Source organism: Ahaetulla prasina, chromosome 3 (genome assembly GCF_028640845.1).
Source record: "Ahaetulla prasina isolate Xishuangbanna chromosome 3, ASM2864084v1, whole genome shotgun sequence".
Lineage (NCBI taxonomy): Eukaryota > Metazoa > Chordata > Lepidosauria > Squamata > Colubridae > Ahaetulla > Ahaetulla prasina.
Window position 1 is genome coordinate 59,135,983 of NC_080541.1, and position 22,584 is coordinate 59,158,566.

At 35.4% G+C, this 22,584-nt stretch overlaps 1 protein-coding gene across 2 annotated transcripts in view; it reads right to left on the bottom strand.

The window, feature by feature from the left end:
• Positions 1–1,229: 1,229 nt before the first annotated feature.
• The window catches only part of LPIN2 (lipin 2), a 38,911-nt gene continuing 17,556 nt past the window's right edge, over positions 1,230–22,584 (bottom strand). For both annotated transcript variants that reach the window (XM_058177445.1, XM_058177444.1), the window contains exons 8-20: positions 22,441–22,540; positions 21,000–21,187; positions 19,866–19,959; positions 19,385–19,454; positions 18,247–18,336; positions 17,150–17,229; positions 16,164–16,311; positions 12,271–12,419; positions 11,954–12,040; positions 11,105–11,257; positions 8,020–8,134; positions 6,396–6,499; positions 1,230–4,263 (exon numbers count right to left, since the gene is read on the bottom strand). In XM_058177445.1, the coding sequence (XP_058033428.1) occupies positions 4,119–4,263; positions 6,396–6,499; positions 8,020–8,134; positions 11,105–11,257; positions 11,954–12,040; positions 12,271–12,419; positions 16,164–16,311; positions 17,150–17,229; positions 18,247–18,336; positions 19,385–19,454; positions 19,866–19,959; positions 21,000–21,187; positions 22,441–22,540 (1,523 nt within the window). In that variant the 3' untranslated portion in view covers positions 1,230–4,118. The remainder of the gene's footprint in view (positions 4,264–6,395; positions 6,500–8,019; positions 8,135–11,104; positions 11,258–11,953; positions 12,041–12,270; positions 12,420–16,163; positions 16,312–17,149; positions 17,230–18,246; positions 18,337–19,384; positions 19,455–19,865; positions 19,960–20,999; positions 21,188–22,440; positions 22,541–22,584) is intronic.

A 22,584-nucleotide genomic window follows, 5' to 3' on the forward strand; every position in this document is an offset into this window, starting at 1 on the left:
TGAAAAGGCAATCAGCCTAGGAACTCTACATAGCCACAAGAAAAAGTCCACACACACCTCCCCTTCCTCTTCGAATGCTGTAGACCCGTATCTAACTAAACAGGTGTCAACCCTTAGTTGACAAGATTCCTGTGCACTGGCTTTTTGCACTAAAGTTTAATTGCACCTTCATTTGTGGACCTGGTCTTTCATGCCTGATATATTGTTATTCACCACATACTATTTATCATTTTCAAATTTGGTTTTCCATTTTTTCAAATTTTATAAGCTATTTCAGCAAAATGGGTATGTATCCATTTGTAACCTGTCTATTTTTCATACAGTTGTTCAGCTCTTCTTTACAATGAGTGTATTGAAAAGTAGAACAATGTTTAAGTATTTAATGGTATCAAGTGTGTGTTTTCAACTGGAAATTTGCTGCTGGTTAGACATCCAACTTTGCCCAGTCCAGTCGCGTCACCTTTTTTCTCCAATAACTGGCTTCATCTTTGAGTTTATCTTCATATTCTAGGGGATTTATACAGTTCACATTCCACATTTCTAGGAAATGTCAATACTGTTTTCATCATAGTTTTCAAACATTTGCATATAATAGCTGAATTCTTACTGATCCTTGTTGGACTCATTTCTTGGTTAGCCAAAATCATTCTAAATATTTATTGCATATGCAATAAAGCATTCCAAGTGGAAGAACAGTAGAAATAGTGTAGTATTTTTGTTCCAGTTTCTATCCCTTATATTCTTTTTGGATATCAATTCAGAATTTTGTATCCTGAGTATGCACCATACTGTTTGGATTCTCCTCAGTACTTCCCCATCCACCTTCCTCCAGTTTTTTCTGTCAAAGGATTAAATTATTACTTTAATTTATCCTGAGATTCCAGTGTTTCTATTTCCATTGCACATTGACAAATATGCTAATACTACTACAACTGCCAAACAACTGCATAGGCTATAGAATACAGCACTCAGCCACAAGTGCAACTAGAATGTGAACTATTTTTATACAATGGCAATAGCTGTATTGTTGTTATTTGGTAGTTCAGCAGAACAAAAATAACATCAAATTGGGTTTTAATACACTTTTTTTTCATTCTCTTGTCCTGTCCAAATACTGTACCTGGTACTATAGAGTTCCTCCTCCTGCATTTAGAATGGAATTTTAATTCTCATAATATCTATATTTATTATGCTATAAACATTTCTATGGAAACAGTAAGACACTTGGGTGCAATTTTACTATAAACTTTATTAAACAATATATGACATGACATTTTCCCTAATACATCCAGTTTGTACCAAAAATCACTGTTCTGGAATGTTTACTGATTAATAAGTAAAAGTTATATCAAAGGAAAAATCCAACCACAGTTAACAATGTTCTCAAGAGTTTTCTTCTTTCTTGCAATCTGAACTGTTCAAGTGTAGAGCTTGTTTTTTAAAAGTTTCATAATTTTGCTGGTTAACGAAGCCAACTTTATTAGTTGCAATGTCAGAAAAGACATACGTTTTCATGTATTTTTATTGTATTTGGCATTATTTTAAGACTTCTTAGCAATACTGTACAAATTCTAATGGTCTATATATGGTACATACTAATTGAATACATTTAGAGTTATCTAATTCTGAATCATGAAATTTAGTGAAATATTAATTTTCCAGATGAAGATATATTTTTTAATCAATATATTAACAGTAACCTTTTTTTAAAAAAAAGCATATCTGTTCATTTTTTACTGTGGTCTTCTGGACCACTCCAACAGAAAGAAATAAAAAATCTGAGCTTTGTGTGGCAATACAAAACACCAATATTTTGGGTTCTATTTTATGTTTTTTTAAAAATCTGCAGAGATTCAGATCAAGAGTTTCAGTTCATTTAGATTGCAATATTTTATTCCAATTAAATAATTTAATTGGTGCAGCAATTCATTATATTTCTAAAGTAAAAGTAACTACACTTGAAAAAACAGATTGACATAGTAAATAAACATAAATGTCCATTTCTTTCACAGAAAGAATTAGCTTACATGTACTTATCCAAAACAGAAATAGTACATGCATTGTTTCCCAACTCATCAGTATTTGCTACCAGGAAATAGATTAAAGATGAGCTCTATCAGAAAGTGAATACTGAGACAAGGTTCATCACTGGCCAGCTCTACAGTTACTCAAGCAAAATCCAAACTTAATATGTAATTATCCAATAACATTACCCAGAAAGATTTAAATAGATAATAAACAATCACCATGTTAAGATTTGTACATTTGTTGCAATGAAAAGTAATATTTGGATCAGGATGATTCAAGCACTTTTTAAATTTAACAAAAAACAGAATTCTGAGTGCATATAAGTGTGTAATGGAATTCTTCCTTGAAAAACAATTTGGACATTCTCAACATTCAAAAAATAAGCCATAGGTTTTCTCCATTCCAACTACTTTATCACAGAAAAATTAACTTCAGATGACTTCATCATGTTGTTAGAGATTCACTTTATCAAAATAAACTTTAAAAGCATTACTAAAATGCAAACTAAATAGCACTGCAGTATAGAACAAATATTATCACAACTTTTGAGGATGCCAATAGAATTTTTTCTTTTTGTTCTGCTAAATTTTAATCTAAGTGCTTTATCAAATATGAACACAATTACATAATACATTAATGAATTTGATACAGAACAATTGGCAGTGACTAATCAGAATTGTATACTTTGAGCATACAGAGAATAATGGTTGGGATGTAGATTTGTTTCAAATGTACAATATTGCAGCACAAATACTGTTTATTTCATTGGTGTTAAGAATCTGTACACTTAAAATAGTGTAAAAAATGTCAGACCTTGAAATTTCTAAATTTCCTCAGATATATTTTCTATACAAATTCAATAGAAAATAGGCCATTCTTCCTAACACTGTGAAACACTACTGCAATATTAACTCAAATAGCTGACCTGATCTTTTGATATATTTACATATGTTTCAGTGTCCAGGGGAAAAAAAACCCATTCACAAGTGTTGCCTGCATTTATGCCTATCCATTCTTAAAATCTGAGATAAAATTTAAGATAATCTTTAAAATTATTTTGCTAGGACAGAAGGGTAAAAACCTGCTACATTATCTATAGACATTTCCATTAACAGATATGTGCAGCAGTGGAAAAAAATGAGAATGTAAGACAACTGCTACTTAATCCAGAATTTTAGTTATTTGAATGTAAGACAACTGCTATTTAATCCAGAACTTTAGCTAATACAAAATATTTAATCAGAACTGACATTTATAGCCGTTTCAAAATAATTCACTGATCTGCATCTTTTATTTTTATCAAATTGATAAACCCTGATGCAGAGGTCCTGAAAAGCAAAACAGTTGTCCCAGTTTTAAAAACTGCCTATATGCATTGCCTTTTACTTAGAAAACAAGTTTATCCCTGAATATTTTCTATATATGTTGCCTAGTAACTTTTCCATCATACATGAACTAAATGTAATTAGGAAATGGCAACAATCCCCCGTTTTGCAGTAAAGAAGTTCTTACCATTCTGTGGACTTTCAATTTCAGGTAGTAGCTTACCAAAGAGAAAAAGTGCTGCAAGTAAAGGCAGGTCTATCATACTGTGTAGGATTTAAACAGACTGCTAAAGGCAAATCTGCATAAATGCATAATTAAAAATAGCATTTTTACTTCGATTTCATTTTTCTAGATTTAGCCATTAACCACTACATTCTTAAAACACACATAAGAGAACTGCACGATGTTCTCAGTTGTTGCATCTGAAACATCTTAAATGTTATATTGATTACCATCCAGAATAGCAGACCAAACAGAAATGCTACTACGAGTTCCACATTTTTTTGTATTTCATATACTGTACACTTGAAGATGAAAAGCTGAATTCATTCATTTTCCTTCATTTGAAAATTTGCTATTTCAGAAGATTATTTTTCCAGTATCTTTAAAAAAAACCCAGTAGGCTTGAATAAAGAACAAAGAAAATAGTTTTGCATTTCATTAGTTTGTATCAACGAATGGCTCTTCCTGCATTTAATAAGACATATGGTACCAAAACAGTATTGTGACCTCTCCAGAAAGAAGCTCTGTGTAAGTAATGCTATTTAAGCTAAATCTTCCATATTCACTTCAGGAAGCAGTTTTCTCCAGTAGCAAAAGGAACTGAATTCTGGGCACACAAAAGCGGAACTCTGTTCTTTATTAATTAGTGGAAACAAATGTTCCACAAGTTCATTTAATCTGTAATACCTGTATACAAAATAAATTAGAAAAACATTAATGCATTATCTTCATTTTATAGCACAATATTACATATACTTACTCTAAAGAAGCATGGCCCACTAAGTTTAATTGTACTTATGCAAAGGATAACAGGGACATTCAAGTCTTAACAAATGCTAAATTCATAAATATATATTTGAAGATTTTAATTACAATTGTAAAAACATACAAAACTCAGAAAAAGAAAAAAAACAGCAAAGAAAAGAGAACAGTAAGGAAAGAAATATATAGAAAAAACAAAAGAGTTACAAAGGACTGCTTGCAATCTTCTTAACAGAAGATATAAATGCATTTATAATTTTCTTCTTTCCATAATCTACTCTTTCTAATCATAAAATCCAAAAATCACAAATTTGTTTTTTTCTTCTCAGCAAAAAGGCCATATTAGCCCATTTGCTAATAAAAATAGTGGTTGATTTTTTTCTAAGCAAGTTTCTTTTGCCGCCTCTGCCAGTTCCATTATCTTCGCCAACCATTCCTCCACTGTAGGTACAGCTAGTCCTCAACTTATGACTAGACATTTAGAGACTGTTCAAAGTTACAACAGGCTTATCTTGGGGATACTTATGACATGGATTCAAAGTTGATAGTCTGACCCCCTACTGCAGACATGTGACCAAACTTCAGGTGCTCAGTAACACGGCCACTGTCTGCAGCATCACATGATCGTTTGACCATGTTTTACAATGGTTTTGTTAAAAACCAGCAATTATTTCCAGTTTTTGGCAAAACTATGCCCATAGCAAACCAATGATTTGCTTTATCAATCATAACATTCACTTAACCAACACGAAATATGTCACAGACCAACCTTTTACAACTGTCATGATTCAGAACCTTGATGGGCAAATTAGTTGTAAGTTGAAGACTGCCTATATTTCAAAGTCATTCCATTTTTGTGCATGTAATGATCTTACAGCAGTACTAATCACTAATATCAGACATATTTTGCCTGGGATTAATAACTAGACAAACAACTAGAGAATATTAAGAGAATATTATTTTATAATATTCTCTTAATATTCTCTAGTTGTTTGTCTAGTTATTAATCCCAGGCAAAATATGTCTGATTTCGTGTATTATCATCAACCCTATATTTTCTGGCTTTTTTACAAGTCTTACCAGGTATAATAAAATGAGATTAACAAATGTTAAATTTTTTTGTCTGTTTGTACATATGTGAAAACTCTTTTCACAAAATGAACACAGCATGACAAATCCAAAGTTGCAAATGCTCACAATCCTACAGCTCAAGCTAGGTTCCCCAATGCTCCATGAGGTAGATATGTACCAACATTTAGAGAAAACATCTGAAAAAGTTCTGACAGGAGTTAAAGGAAAAGCAACATTCTAAGTAGTGGGCAGAGAGAATAAAAACCCTGAAAAAACCAGGCACTAGAGCCATCAGAAGCAAGAAAATTCTTCTTTCCTGGGCTTTTAAAAAAGGAGACGGTTAAATCTAATTTGTCTTTGATTTGAACTTTTCTGTCACAGGTGAAAGCATCTCTTTCGGTTCAAAGAGGCAATATCCTAATTTTCACCAAGCTAGGACTTTGAAATTTAGGAAATATTAACTAATTTAGGAACCATTAGAAGTTTCATGCAAATTAAAATATTTATACTATGCAAGGTGAACTTAGTTAATAGAGGCAAAGACTATTAAAATTAAGTTCTGGGTCCACTGTTCGGAAATATCCTTCAACATATTCAGTGTTAGAATATTTTATTCACTCTTTAATTGTAGGTCAAATTTAAGAGTTTCCTCCTTTAATTGAAATCTTTAATTCCATTTAATGGCTGATCTTTAAAATCTCATCTTATTTTTCAAAATAAAATAAAAATAAAATCATTTTCTCATGGGAAGGAGATAATAATTGTAATATTTAATTCTAAAATCATATTTAAAATTTACCTGGACAATTAGTCTGTTTGTAACTTTCCAAAATTAAAAATCTAATCATTCCTTTTGTGCTGTTTTTAAGAAATGCAATTTTTTGACTATTAGTCAATTTACAATTACACATTTTAAATTAATAACAAACATGATTTCACACAATATTGCAATCTTTCTCAATCTATTTTAAAAATCCCATACTTACGAAGATTTGTTTCCTTTTGTTTGTTCCTGGATAAGTTCACCCTTTGGGTTAACTGTGAATATTCTGCAGGCTGGAACTCCAACTTGCATATAGGCATAGACATCCTGCAGATAAAGAGAACTAAATTGTCTTTCAGTCTATAGAGATGATGCCAATTTTATTATTTATCAATGTTATACTAAATCACATAGGCACTCACAATAGTTTTATAGTTTAGAACATAGTTCTAAATTTGATTAATTTAGAAAAATTAGTTATCTAATTAAAGCTTCCTAAATCCATCTCAGAAAATACTGCTGATAGATATTAACTGCTAACATTTCTATCGTCCCCAATCTTCAGACCAGATATTATATCATATTGCTCAGTCTTGAAAAAATATGTTGACTGGGAAAACAACCATCAGCTAAAGACCTGAATCTAAACAAGGATGTGATCAGAAAATTTTACTTTTATTTGCAATAATTTATAAATGTCTTATCTACCATCAAAAGAACCTTCTGATAGATGGATGTCTATATAAGTTGGTCTGTTTAATTTATTAATGAGGCAGGGAGAATCAAATATAGGGCAGACTTAACTAATTTTGTAAAATAACATTACTAACAGTGAAAAAAGATAGTGAAGACATATAGTGAAGAAAAATTGGATATAATGATTGAAATAAAATAAGCATGACAAAAGGAAAATTTATTTAACAAGGAAAAATCCATATAGTATTATAGATTTAAAATATCTAAAGATTCCTTAGCTCATTTGATTAGGTTTTGTCCAGCTATAGCCTTGTTTTGGTTTCAACTTACTATATATACCATTACATTTTTGGAAGGAAATATTATATTTAAGGAACTCACTGCGATATTGAATTATATTTTCAAGCATGGAATTTGTCAGTTTAGAAAAACCTTTTGCTCTATTAAGCTCAATTTAAGCAAAGAATAATTTTACATAACTGAGAATATATTTATGCTCCTTGTCTTAAGAAATGGATCCAGGATATGAGTTTGTCATGTACTTTTAAAAAAAGACTGTTCTAAAAATATGGAATTGATGCAATTCATTGCTTTAGAATTTAGATTCAATGGTATAATTAAAACCAAATTCACTTCACAGGTAGTCCTCAATAAGTCCAATAGTGGCCGGCAACTCACTAAATGAAGCAGTTGTTAAGCAAAACATCACAATAAGCTTCACTTAGCAACAGCTGTCCTGACAGCAATTCTCAAACAAATACACCCATCTGACTGAGACTTGTGACCTTATGCTAGCTTTCCCATTCACTTTGCTTATCGGAAGCTGGCTGGGAAAGTCTCAAATGATGATCATAAAACCATGGAAAGCAGTGATAGTCATAAGTGCAAAGAAAGTCATTTATCACTTTTTTCAACACTGCTGTAATTTCAAAGAATTGCTAAACAATGGAGCGAGAACTATTTGTATATTATTATTTGTAGGATGGAGGAAAGTCACTGGATACAGAATGGAAATTGCCTGATTTTGCTAGATATTTATATGCATCCTTCCATAGTAGGCACCTATCTTGTAACAATAATTTCATTTCAATAACGTAGTTTAGAAAAAAAGGAAACAAATGATAAATTCATTGTAGGATGATGCAACTTACATTAGATCTATTTCCAAAAGCTGCATAAAAAGGCTGTTCACATGGACCAAATAAGTTCTTAATATCATTTAAACATTCAATTTTGAATTTCTCTGGCTTTTTTTCTATAACTTCCCTGCAAGGAGAAATATGAAATGTGATTATTTCCATTTGCTGTCAGAATTTCTTATGAAACAATTTTCCTTATTTTAAATAATTTATAAATATTCTGTTGGTGATATTAGGACCACTTTACATTTTTGAAAATTTGGAAAAAATTAATATAACCTAAAAAGATGGTAAATGAACAGGCATGTTTTTCACATGAAATAGCCAACAGCATTAAATTAAGCCAGAAACAATGGAAATGTTGGTAGAATTGTTATCCATCAAAACAGTTCAAGCTGATACTATTAGCTCTTGATTTTTTAAAGTTTATTTACCGTTATAAGCTGCTCAGAGCTTCAAGAAATCGAGTAGCATACAAATGAATTAATAAATACCATATTTTTTGGAGTATAAGATGCACCTTTTCCCTCCCCAAAAAAGAGGGTGAAAATCTGGGTGCGTCTTATACTCCGAATGTAGTCCTGCCCAGCTTCTCAAATGGAGGTTTCAGAGACCAAAAAAGCATCAGAAACGAAGCCCCCAAACAGAACTTCAGAAAAGAAGCTTCCAAACAGAGCTTCAGAGGCTTTTTTTCTGAAGCTGTTTCAGGGGCTTTCAGAGGCAGAAAAAAAAAGCAAGGCACAGAGCTCACAACCAAGGAACCTGTTGCTAAAATTCACCTCTGGAACAGCTGATTGGGAGTATTCCAGGAGGCCAATCCACCTGCCAATCAGCTTTTTTCTTATTTTCCTCCCCCAAAACTAAAGTGCATCTTATACTCTGGTGTATCTTATACTCCGAAAAATATGGTATGTACACTGAGTATGCCTCTGAATTAGTTGAAAGTAAATAATTTTATGCTGGTTTGCCAAGGTATTTCTAGTTTAGAGATAGGAGCTTGGAAAGACTACTTACAAGCATAAAATTGAACTTTGATTCTTGTTTGTGCTAAAATGTGCTATAATTGACTGGTACTGTTATTAGAAAGAAATGCTACAAGAAATGCTACAAGTATATATAGCAAGTAGCAAAGTGAGAATTAAACCTTGAAATCTATTCTACATCTAATCCATGTCAAGATTAATCATAATACAAAAGACTGAAACCATGGTAACCAGTGGAACTCAGAACATCTGTGGTGACACCCATAACATATGAACAGCTACAAAGCTTCTATTATGTCAGCTACTGGCATGAATTAGAAGGAAGGTAGCTTGGTTCACAAATTAAGAAAAAAGAGAAAGGATGTAACTGATCTGACAAATCGTGATTTGGTCTTGTAGAATAGAAAAGATGAATTATGGAAAGAAAGAGCTAAAATTACATCAGAAAGTATGAACTGATGTCATTTAGGAAAGCACGGATAGCCGACTGAATGTTATTTTCCTTTGAATGGTAATAAGGGAAGAATCAGTCACATATTTCGGAAAAACCATGGAACATTCTAAATAAATGCAATTCATGAAACAAAATTGTAAGTAAAATAAATAGAGAATACGGAAAAAGCTATTGAACTATTCAAAGACCCTGGAAGGAATAAGAAACGGTGATTGCTGAAAATAAGTATGTTTCAAGCACATGATTTAAAACATAAGTTTTTGTAAGTCATCAATTGTAAGTGAGGTAAAGGAATGAATTTAAGGGAGTCCCTAACTTACAATTGGGACTTGATCGCTGGGTGAAGCAATCATTAAGTGACATATTGTTTTACACAACAATTGCAATCTTGGCATTTCCATTTGGAATTGCTAAGCAATTTTGCAGGTTGTTAAGTGGACAGAGTCCCAGATAAGGAATATTGGGTAGCTCAAGGGGGATGGGGGGACACCTGGGAGGCCTGACACAGGCCATATGTGGGGAGGCCAAAGCTGCAGCCAGTCATGGAAGCCTGAGTCATCCCTGGACCTTCAGCGTTGTAATCTGTAGTAGCTTTGGGGTGTGCAGCTTGGAAAAGATATGGAACCTGCAGCTTGGACAAAGGTGCAAGGCTGAAAAGGCCAGTGATATGGGGCTTGAGGTGGCATTTCTCAGGGACAGCAGTGGTGCTGGGGTTGAAGTCCAGGCCTGAGGGTCAGTGGCAGCTGGCTGAGGCTGCTGAAGACCCTAGATCTCTACTTCAGACCCATCCCTGGCACTGCTGCCAATTAGTGACATGCTACACTGCAGGATGGCAAAATGGCATAGAGTCACAGCACTCCTATGGCCGTAAATGCAGGAGGGCTGCCATGCACCTTACTTTTGATCATGCAACAGCAGGGGTGCTGCAACAGCTGTAACTTTAGGCACAGACTGTAAGTCCCTTATACAGTGCTGTTGTAATTTCAAACAGTCACTGAATAAGTCAAACAGTCACTACTTGTAAACCTTAAAAGCATGACTATTAAAATAATTCCACTAAGATCATACCAGGATAAATGACAAAAGCAATTCTTGCAATTTCTGAGGTTGTATTCCACAACACACTAAACCAGTGATGGCGAACCTTTTTGGCACCAAGTGACCAAACCGTAACACGTATACCTGCATGTGCATTTGTGCATGCTGGAGCGCTGGAAACCCTAAGACAAGCTGGTCTGTGCGGATGCGTGTGCCGTCCAGCTGGTCTTTGGGTTTCTGGCACGCGCGTGTGCACCAACCAGCTTCTCTTCACGTCTGCTGGAGCACCGGAAACCCAAAGACCAGCTGGCCGGCGCGCGCGTGCCTGGTTTTTGAGCATTTTCAGGCCATTTTTGGGCTCAAAAACAGCCTGAAAAGTTACCTGAAAGCGGCCCAGAAAACGGTCCGAAAAATGGCCTGTTATTTGGCCATTTTTCAGGCTGTTTTCCAGTGCTCTGGCGCCCACGAAGACCAGCTGGCCAGCACACCAGAAACAAGAAGACCAGTTGGCGATGGCGCGCATGCCCACAGAGGGCTCTGCGTACCACCTCTGGCACGCATGCCATAGGTTCACCATCACGGCACTAAATGATCAAAAACAAGATGTGTTTCAGTTATATACCTATGGAAGGCAGAAAACAGGCTGCTAGGTGACAACATCAAAGGGCCCTTGGGTAAAATTGTTCCTTTATCGTTAACCCAGTGTAAGTATCCTCTTGTCATATCTGCCATTCCAATTGCACGAGCAGAACAATACAGAAACTTGTAGCCATTCCTAGGAAAAAAGGGGCGGTTAATAATATGGCAATCTTGCCTGATGAAGTAGAGCAGAAAACAATGAAAACTCCTTCTTTGATTAGTAATTATTGTGCAGTTGCAAAATTAGAGCAAACTTTTTTGAATTCTTTAACCAATAAAATAGAAATTAGCTTACTATATTAAATGGGTACCTTCGAATAACTTATATGCTTTATTTTACTTTAAAATAACTTATGTTCATTCTGAAATGCTGCAAAAAACCTGCTATTGTTCAGGTTGCCTTTTCTTTCAAATTTCTACAGAAACCACTTTTTTTTCATTGCTCCTCAGTTAACTCAAAAAGAAAAAGAAATTTAAAAGTCTTCTCTTTTTCATATTTGCTATTCTTGCCTACAGAATTCATAGCAAGGTTATATAACACAGTTCCTGAAACTCTACAAAATACATTCAAAACATATTAGTATTTTGGGATGAAGAGAGAATAAATTGAATGAGATTGCACCCTGAAATTTGAATCAGAAAAGTCTGATAACCTCAGCATATAGCAATACTGTTGTGATATATGATATTCACAGTAGCTTTTACTTGTTCATATATTATAAACATATCATATGTAATCTTCATATTCCATGTAAGCACACAGAAGTGGAATAGAAACGGCTATAAACACAACTCAAACACACAAATTATTTTACAAACATTGATAACTTACTCATTAATAGAATGATAGAGTTTTGCAATACCCTGATGAGTCCAATCTTTGCCAAGCTGTGGTAAAATCTGCCCTAAAGCATCAGATCTAATCCAGAAACAAATAAAAAACAATTAATGATCTTAACTCATATATTATCAATTCAGCAGGTCAAGTAACTTCAAATGCTTGAATAGAAATAAAAGAATGAGGGCAGGCAAAATAGGATTTAAGGAAAGTTATTTTCATAACAATTATTCAAGTATATCTATTGGAAACAACTGAATTTTAACAACATTGTAGAGTTTCATCAAAAAGAAAACTGTATTTTAGCTTACTTAGTTATTGTCCCATCAATATCAGAAATGATTATTTTGTCATTCCAGTTCCATAAATATATTGTCCCAGCACAACGGCAAGTTCCTTGATACTGAGTTGTAATGCTGAACACAACATCATTTGGTCCATCTCTAAGTTTCAGTTTTTCCTTTAACATGAAAAGATGTAAAAATGGTAACTAAAAAATAGCACAGTTTCTTTCCAAATTATTTTACATTTCAGGTAGTCCTCAACTGACGACCACAACTGAGCCCAAAATTTATTGCTAAATGAGGCCGTTTGTTAAGTGAGCTTTGCCCCATTTTACGACTTTTTTGCCATAGTTAGTTAAGGACTACAAGTAGCCAACTTTTAAAATCTTGAGAGTTATGTTAGCATTATTTTTCAAACAGTGCAGGCCTTAATAACAGAACAACAATAAGATGCAAGGCAGTCTTAACTGTAAAAGAACATTAAAAGCAGACTGATGTGCAAGAAATGTTTTTTAAAATCTGTTTCTAGTTTTGTACTTATTTCACTCAGCAGAACATTGAGATAAAATTGAGATAGTAGTACTAATAGTACTAATTAAGTAATAATTAATAGCATTAAAATATTGTAAAATATCTATAATAAAGGTTTCCCCTGTCCAGTTGTTTCTGACTTTAGTGGACAATGTTTATCATCTGGTGGATGATCTCTGGAGGGCTCGGAACAGGGGTTGTTCCTCTGTCCTGGTCCTATTAGATCTCTCAGCAGCCTTTGATACCATCAACCATGGTATTTTGCTGCGCCGGTTGGAGGGGTTAGGAGTGGGGGGCACCGTTCTGCGGTGGTTCTCCTCCTATCTTTCTGATCTTTCTCCTCCTATCTTTCTGATCTTTCTGACTGGTCGCAGACGGTGTTGGCAGGAGGGCAGAGATCGGCCGCGAGGCGCCTCATATGTGGGGTGCCACAGGGGTCAGTTCTCTTGCCTCTTCTGTTCAACATCTATGTGAAGCCGCTAGGTGAGATCATCCGTGGTTTTGGGGTGCGGTGCCATCTGTACGCTGATGATACTCAGTTGTACATTTCCACCCCAAACCATCCCAACGATGCCGCTGAAATGATGTCCCAGTGTCTGGAGGCCGTGCGTGTCTGGATGGGGAGAAACAGGCTCCGACTCAACCCTTCCAAGACTGAGTGGCTATGGATGCCGGCATCCCGATATAGCCAGCTGACGCCATTGCTGGCTGTTGGGGCGAGTCATTGGCACCCACAGAGAGGGCTCACAATCTAGGCATCCTCCTGGATGCACGGCTGTCTTTAGAAGAGCATATGACAGCTGCTGCCAGGGGGGCCTTTTATCAGGTTCGCCTGATATGCCAGTTGCATCCCTTTCTGGACCGGGATTCTTTATGCATGGTCACTCACGCTCTTGTCACTTCCTGCCTGGACTACTGTAACGCTCTTTACATGGGGCTCCCCTTGAAGAGCACCCGGAGGCTCCAACTGGTTCAGAATGCGGCTGCACGGGTAATAGTGGGAACAACCCGAGTCTCCCATGTAACACCTCTCCTGCGCGAGCTGCACTGGCTTCCAATAGACTTCCGGGTGCAATTTGTTGGTTATCACCTTTAAAGCGCTCCATGGCATAGGACCGGGTTATTTATGAGACCGCCTGCTGCTACCAATAGCCTCCCATCGACCCGTGCGCTTCCATAGAGAGGGTCTCCTCAGGGTGCCGTCGGTCAAACAATGTAGACTGGCGACCCCCAGGGGGAGAGCCTTCTCTGTGGGGGCTCCTGCCCTCTGGAATGAGCTGCCTCCGAGGATACATCAACTTCCTGACCTCCGGACCTTTCGCCGCGAGCTAAAGGCTTTTCTATTTCATCGTGCAGGGCTGGCTTAATGTAGTTTTTATTGGGGTTTTATTATAGTCTTATATTCCTTCAACCTTTAATTTAAGTAGTTTTTAAATGTTTTTTAACTTTTCTGAGTTGTGCTTTTACCTTGGCTGTAAACCACCCTGAGTTCTTCGGGAGAAGGGCGGTATATAAATTAAATTAAATAAATAAATATTCCTTAGCCAAGAAAGCCAGCATTATCTGAAGAATTCCCTTGCTCACGTGGACAGCATAACTATATACCGAAATGTATGGAATGTTCTTAACTTCCCACTGAAGTGTTACCTATTTATTTACCTGCATTTGCATGCTTTCAAACAGCTAGGTGAACAGTGCTGTCGCCTGCCAGCTGAACTGGCAGCACTCGGATAATGAGGAGGTTGGGGAGGAACTTGGGCCAGTCCTGGTGCCTGGGGAAGGCTCTAATGGATGCTCTGCGTCAGAAGCAGAGATAGAGCCAGGCCCTTCAGACATTTCCCAGGTCCCTTCGGAGTCGGAGATAAGTAGGGAAGAAGAACAGCTGGGGCCTGTTCCAGATTCACAGAGCTGTCAGAAGAGGAGAACAACTGAGGAACAGGAGCTGACTCGGGAAGAAAGGCACACGTGGATGCTGAATGGCCCCTCCCTGGCTAGGGAATAACTAGAAGCAAAAGGGGAGTAGTGGTTGCAGGAGACAACAGTTCATGTGGTTCCTGCAGTCAGAGACTGATTGCCAGGAATTAATTTACAGCTTTGCGACTGGAAGCTCTCAGCCTGGCAATTATCCAAGGACTGATAAGGTCTGTTACTGCAATTAACCCTTGGAAGGATCATTACCTGGACTCTTCTGTGTGTGAATGCCATGAATTCACAGTAGCTAAATAAAGAGGGTTCTTTTGGGACAAGGAGCCTTCTTTCTTGGTTCTGCTTAAGGCTGGGTCAGAACAGGCAGGAAATGGGGCAAGTAATGGGAGCTCATCCCATCATGCAATGCTTGGATCTCAAACCTGGGCTGTCAGCTTTCCAGCTGACAAGCTCAGTGTCTTTAACCACCGAGTCATTGCACCTCTTAAAATAATCCATACTTTATATATTAATATCCTAAATACATTTAAATTCTTATCAATATTATTAATTTTCCAATTAAAAAACAAATTGAAAGATGCTTGAAATATATTTTATTTTTCAGACTATAAGACGCTCCGGAGTATAAGACGCACCTAGCTTTTGGGGAGGAAAACAAGAAAAAAAAATCTGCCTCTGCCTCACAGCAATTTGCTTCTTTGCAGAAAACAGCAAACAACCTGGTCAGTTTCAGCATAGCCTGATTTAGCTGAGCAGCTGATTGGCAGTATTCTGGGAGGCTGATCCAGGCTGCAGGGATTGCTGTCACCCATCGCCACTTCTAGGCACCTCATTTTCGGCCTCCACAAGTCCTGTTTTCAGCCCAATCCCGGCGCCACCACGACTGCCAATCCCTGCCTGGAATGGGCCAAAAACAGGACGGGCAGAGGCCAAAAAAGGGGCACACGGAGCCCAAAAATTGGTCACGCAGAGGCACTGATAGGCAGCGGCAATGGCAATGGCTGTGCCGATCCCCTCAGCCTGTAACAGCTGATCGTTGGTATTCTGGGAGGCCTATCCAACCGCCAATCAGCTGCTCATGCTAAATCAAGCTGTGCTGAAACTGACCAGACTGTTTGCTGTTTGCTGCAAGGAAGCAAATTGCTGGGAGGCAGAGACCAAAGGGTAGGGGCTGGAGGATGGGCAGGGCTTCAGCGACGTTCGCTCTATAAGACGCATAGATATTTTCACCGACTTTTGGGGGATGGGGGGGGGAATGTGCGTCTTATAGATCGAATAATACTTCCTATCAAATCTTTCTAAGGACCAAAATCCAAATAGATCCTAATAATCTCAATTGCATATATGAGAAAAAAAATAATTTAGTGTAGAAAGTCTTCACTGATTTCATCAAAAATATACTAGCTAAGTTTTATCAAACTAGATTCAGAAGTATTTAATGTTGGAATAAAATAACAACTTACAATTTGATCTGAAGACAATCTAAGTGACTTTCGATAAGATGTTGTGTTCCCAGAGCTTGAATGTTCACGTGGAGCGGAATCTGCCAATAAGGATTGTTTTAGTTCCTGTGAACTTTCATCATCACTAGAAGATTCATCATCTGGAAGACTGAAATGACATAGATATACCAAGAGTATAAGACTTTCAAAGATAGATAGATAGATAGATAGATAGATAGATAGATAGATAGATAGATAGATAGATAGATAGATAGATAGATAGATAGATTTATTTATTCATTTATTTATTTATTGTATCTGGTAGCTTATAATATGTTATATGTAACAGTGTATTTGGATCAAGTATTTTAAAAGGAAGAATTTTTACTAATTCAAGACAAAACCAATTTAGACACAGAACATTTTTTCAACATAACATCATTTGTTCTGAAGTAGGTTTTCAAGGATACTCCTCTAAAGTCAGTGGCTTTATTTTATAAGCTGGCTTTATAACATTGCTTGAATTAAGCCTAGCTAAGATATTGTTTAGTCACAAGTATTCTAGAACTTGTGCAGCTATTTGAGCTGCTTGACTAGGACCTGAGAGATCCAAATTCAAGTTAACTTTAGTCATGGAAGTCAACCTTTGGTTATAACTGTTTCTCAACCTATTTTTTTGCATTCTGAGTTTTAGAAAAATAAAAAATGCCACAGTGGCCATAGCATTCTAGCACTTTTTTGAAAGAGCAAAAAATTAGAGTATTATGATGAAATTTTCTTAGTCTATGCAGCTCAGAATTGAATACCGCATTTCAGGGTTCAGGTCAGGGATTTTAAAAGTGATTAGTTACCAATGATTCCACAGACTAAGGGTAAAATCTTTTTTATGAAAGGTACTATCACTGGTACAATCCTTCCAAAACATCAAAAAGTTATGTATTTTAAAAATCCAATTTTCTAGAAAGGCAAATGTCTTTAAGCTTAAATTGATTTTCAAAGTGACATACCGGTTTTCAACTTGTTCCTTTATAGTTGTTGATTGGTCATTTTTTAGAGCCTCAGATTTCCCATCCTTTGTTTCTGGAAGCTAGCACCAGAACAGTATATTAGGACCACATCATTTTGCATTGTCACCTTAACAAAATGATTAACTGTTGCATTCCAGAATTACATATCAATCTAGCTGCAAAAATTTGTAATAGCATCAATATTATATTTAATCATTTGTTTAACATCACTACTAAACCACAAACAGGATACAACTTTATTCAGCAGACTCCGAAGTTATAAATAATAACATACACATGAATACATCAATTTTTTAATTATAGTGACACATACAAAAAAAGTATTTGATATGAAAAATAGAACAATATGGGAGAATAGATTCCATTACTAAAACAAAATTATTACCAATAGCATTCTTACGGTATTTGTTGTAGGACTGTAGGGCTAATAATTACATTTAAATAAAATATTCCAATCAAAATTAAAGCAATATAATTGATGAATAAGACCAAGCTAGGAGCTTTAGAAAATAATGCCTGCAATTGCTTATACATTTTCAAAATATATTACTTTTGTGGTGTTATGTTGAAAGTTTCCTTCTTCACAGTTCTAAACTGTTGATAACACCAAAGGAAAAAATTTAAGATGTGAGATATGGAGTGCAAATGTGGAGTAAACAGTGTTGATAACAAATGGGGAAATATGATAAAGATGCATTGTAGCATTTCTGATGTTAATTTGCAATTGTCAGCTTCAGTTAAACCTGACATATATTTTAATATTGCAAAGTGTCTGACACATTGTCAGCAGTTTGAAATGACTAATAAAATCACTAACTTCTAGCTTCCCCCCAAACCTAGCACAGATCTTTGCAGACAATATAGTTAATGACAAATAGTTTAAAATTAAATATGAACTGCATTAAATTAATATTAGAGTATGTGATGCAACTGACACTAAATGAATTATACAAATAAAAATTCATTCCATACCTGAATGTATTTAACTTGCATTTCTGAACTATGAATTATAAAGCTTAGAATATAACCTCTAAACTAATCCAGATTTACAGCTGATGTGGGTTTTTTTTTTTTACCTGTTTAATCAAGCTGTCCTTTTTTCGCCAGAACCACCACCTTCCAGACTTCTTTGGCATCTTATCTTTAATCCAGGATTCAATTGTTGTCTAAAGAGTTAATTTTTAATGTACATTTGCAATGTCATCTTTATTTTTGCAACATATATAACATGGTTCCATGCAGATACATATTTTAATGTAATTATTTGACTATATCAAACTTCCTACTTCCCATTTTAAATTTGGAGACAATTGTATAACCTTCATGGACTCTCTTCTCCTCCCTATAAAAAGAGAAACAGCTCCCTCTGCCTGACTAACATTTTAGTATTACATATTGCAGGATACTGCCGAATCAATGCACCCTAATTTTTCAAAATGTTTTCTGACTTGCAGATTATTCTTCCAGCTCACTGGAAAAAAATGAAAATAAAAAATTGTTCCACAACTAAGAACTTGGGGGGGAAATGATCCAACCACATAAAAATAATGGGGAAAGATATATCAATGAATACGGCAACATCAAAACTCAGTCTTATTTAAATACATCATACACCCTCCACAACTTATCCATTAATGTGTGCGCATGTACGAACGCAATTCCAAATTACAAGAAGTAGAGCTGTTTTCTAAATTAACTATTATATCAGAGAAGGAATTGCAATTTTGAGGATGACACTAATATTTCAATAGTAACAGCAGCTCAAAGCAGGTTATATGAGGCCATCTTAGATTTTTATACTCACAACACTGTCTCAAGTGGTCCGGACTGAGAACAACTCATCTTGTGGGTTTCACAGATAAATATTGATCTGAACATGGGTCTGTTGGTAATCTTTCATATATTGTTTGCATGGGCAGTCAATACAAACTGCATTGTTGAACAATGACAAAATGTGCAGGACAATGTTATGACGCAAATCCTCGCCTTTTGCCTTTGTATCTCAACATTTCATCCCCCCCTCCTTATCTATCTCTAATGCACACCAGTAACTACTCATCAGTTGGCATTTTTACCTTCACAGAATACCTATTTGAGTGTGTTTTTGTCAGAGATTGCCCCTCCTGAGCACTTTCTTGTCGCAGAACTTTGATATGTCTCTGCATCTATGACTTAATGTGAATAGTCATTGAATATTTACTGTTATTTAATTACCTGTGGTAAGCTTTTCTGGAACACCTGTAAGCTGAGAATCATGGGGGCAGCCAATGCCCAATTATAATACCTATTGTAAACATAATGTTTATCATTATGAATATATTACACATTCTTTGTTGTAAACAAAATATTTTATTTCTTTTAAATTGTTCTCAGATTCCCAGCAAGTCAGTGGTGGGATTCAAGTAATTTAACAATCGGTTCTCTACCTTAATGATTTCTTCCAACAATCAGTTTGCCAAACTGCTCAGAAAGTTAACAATTGGTTCTCCCGAAGTGGTGCGAACTGGCTGAATCCCACCACTGCGGCAAGTATAATAAAAACTGCTGCAATTCCTCATTATCTTTTCTGAATAAAGTAACACTTTAATTTTAAATAATTTGAAGAAGTATCTAATAAAATGACAGTCACATTATCTGTCAATACAGTAAAATTAGAATAAAATAATTTAGCAACAGAAGACTTAGATACCATTACCTGTTGTATATCTTTATTACCAAGTTAGGATTATCTATAAGACTTGGATTTTCAGCAAATTCATGATAAGTAATTATGTGTTCCATGAATTTTTCTGCAATGCAAAGATATTTCATCAATTGACTGAAACATGTTTCATCATCTTTACAAGGAATCTCTTCATTTGGCTCCTCTTATATAATTATGCTCTTTTTGCCATCGTTATTCTCATTTTGCTGTTGAATATATTTCCATTCATTTGTTATGCTCTGTCTATACCTGCTACATGCACTTTCTAGGACAGGGAGAAGCATATATATTCATATATTGTAGCATATATTACAGCATTATATATTTAAACTACTTCAAGGAGGTAGTAGGGAATACATATATATAAATCTAAAAAGTGCCTAAAGTAATTTAATATTTAAAAATGTATGCCTTTTAAAACATTAATTTGAAACATTAATTAATAAAATGATTAATAAAAATAATGAAGGCAGCCGCAAGAAAAAGAAAGGCTGATATATTTCTTGCAACTGTATTTACATTAAGTGTCCCCAAACGCCGGTCCGTGGACTGGTACTGGTCCATGGCCCATTGGGAACCAGGCCATGCAAGTGGCAGGCGAGCACACAAAGTTCTATTTGCAACAGTGTCATGCGCGCACATGAAAACATCTCTTCCACCCCCCCACCACCGGTCCACAGAGCTGAAAAGGCTGGGGACTGCTGATTTATATGACCTTATTATGTTTCAAAATTAGGCAGCAAATAGACACAACTTTTGTCCATACATGGCAAAGCCTGTTTGTATCAATCCATCAATTATTGCACCAACTATAGGAACATAATCCATAATCCATTCATTTCTATTATAAAGACTAAAATATTCAAGGTAAAAGAACAAGGATAATGTGTTGGGAGAATTCTCTTCCTGAACATTAGAGATAAACATATAACTAAATTTGAATAAAAGTAACTATGGTAAATGTCTATTTCTATATACTCTATGTTTCTATGAACAGCACAAAACACTTTCAGTAGTAGATACAATTAGACATTTTACACATTGCGCATCTATACAGAAATTATCTTCAGAAAGAAAGCTTCTATCTCAGCAAGTTATATAAGTAGCAATAGGATAAAAATATACCTTTAGATATCTCTCCATTTTCACTAAGACCTCCACAAAGAGATAATGTAACATCAGGCAAGTCCATGGCAGAATCAGACATACAGTCGGTACCACTGTCTGCAGCAGCACTTCCAACCGATTGTGGAGACTGGGACCCAGAGAAAGTGTCAGACTCCAACCACTGTCTAGTACCCGGATCAGAATCACTAAAGAGCATAAAAGAAGTCTTTTACAACAATAACATGGTAATAATGTAATAATGATTCATTAAACTTGCATGTTGCCTAACTCTCAACTATCGCTCACCACAATGAAAGAAATTAAAATAAAATCAATGAAAGATAAAATAAAAATTATATTTAAATGTACAAAACTGACAATAAAAATACATGTTCTAAAACAAAAAACTTTAATATTATTTATACAGCCATTTTAGATCATTTAGATGTTCATTACATCGTAAGTTTGTAGAAATTATTTTATGCAATTAGAAGAAAGGCTGATCTGTTCAAACTCTTCTTGTAATGAGTGACGTTCACCTATAAAGTACGGTACAAAGACTGCCATTGCATTTTATTTTCTGTTACTTGAATTGTATATTATAAATAATCTTAATTGGGACTAAAGAGAGTTAGCAGTGTTGCCATCTGATGTGATCCTAAGGCGTGACATTATGACTGTGTCAACTTATGATGGCAATCCCAGCATCCCCAGTTGCCATTGTTAACAGAATCCTACATGGTTTTTCAGCCTCTCAGTCATGTGATCACCATTTTCAACCTCTTGCCAGCTTCCCCATTGACTTTTCTTGGTGGAATCCATCAATGAATGTCATAAATGGTGATCATGTGACCAACACACGACATTGGAATGTTATAATTGGAGGCCTGTGTCCAAATTTGCCTAGTGCCCAAATCATAATCATGTGACCACAGGGAAGCTGCAATGGATGCAACTATAAAGATCCATCGTAAGTCCTCCTCATTCATCACCAACCTAACTTTGGATAGTCACTGAACAAGTGGATGTGTAAGATCACTTATATCTGAACAGGAGAGTCTCATAGTCAGCTATGCAATTATTAAAAAGTCAGGGAGAATATTTCCATTCTCCATATCTAATATTGTTTGTCTGAGGAGCTATGATGAATTAAAAACTTATTTTTCAAACTAGCCTAAGGTTTATTCATATGTATCAGAGTAATTATAAAATGTATATTATTATATATACATTTATTATGTATTATATACATTATATAAAATGTATATTACTGAAAATAAAATAACAGGGTGAAATATACAGCTGCTACTTAAAGAGAGCAGTTAAGCAGTTTAAGACATCACAGTTTAAGAATGCCTTTGGCAGCTTCTCTTTGATTCCATACACATTCTTAAAAGAGATATTAAATATACAACATTTCTGAAATGTTTGCTGCAATATTTATATTTTTGTTAAATACCTTTTGGGAAAATAAAGAGCAGCAACCTCAGGTTCTAGAGCTTTCAGATCATCCAAATATATGTCATCAGGTCCTTGGTGCTGACTTCTTTTATGTATCCCTAAAAAAGAAAAAAAGTATTATATTGATCAACTGAGGACTCTA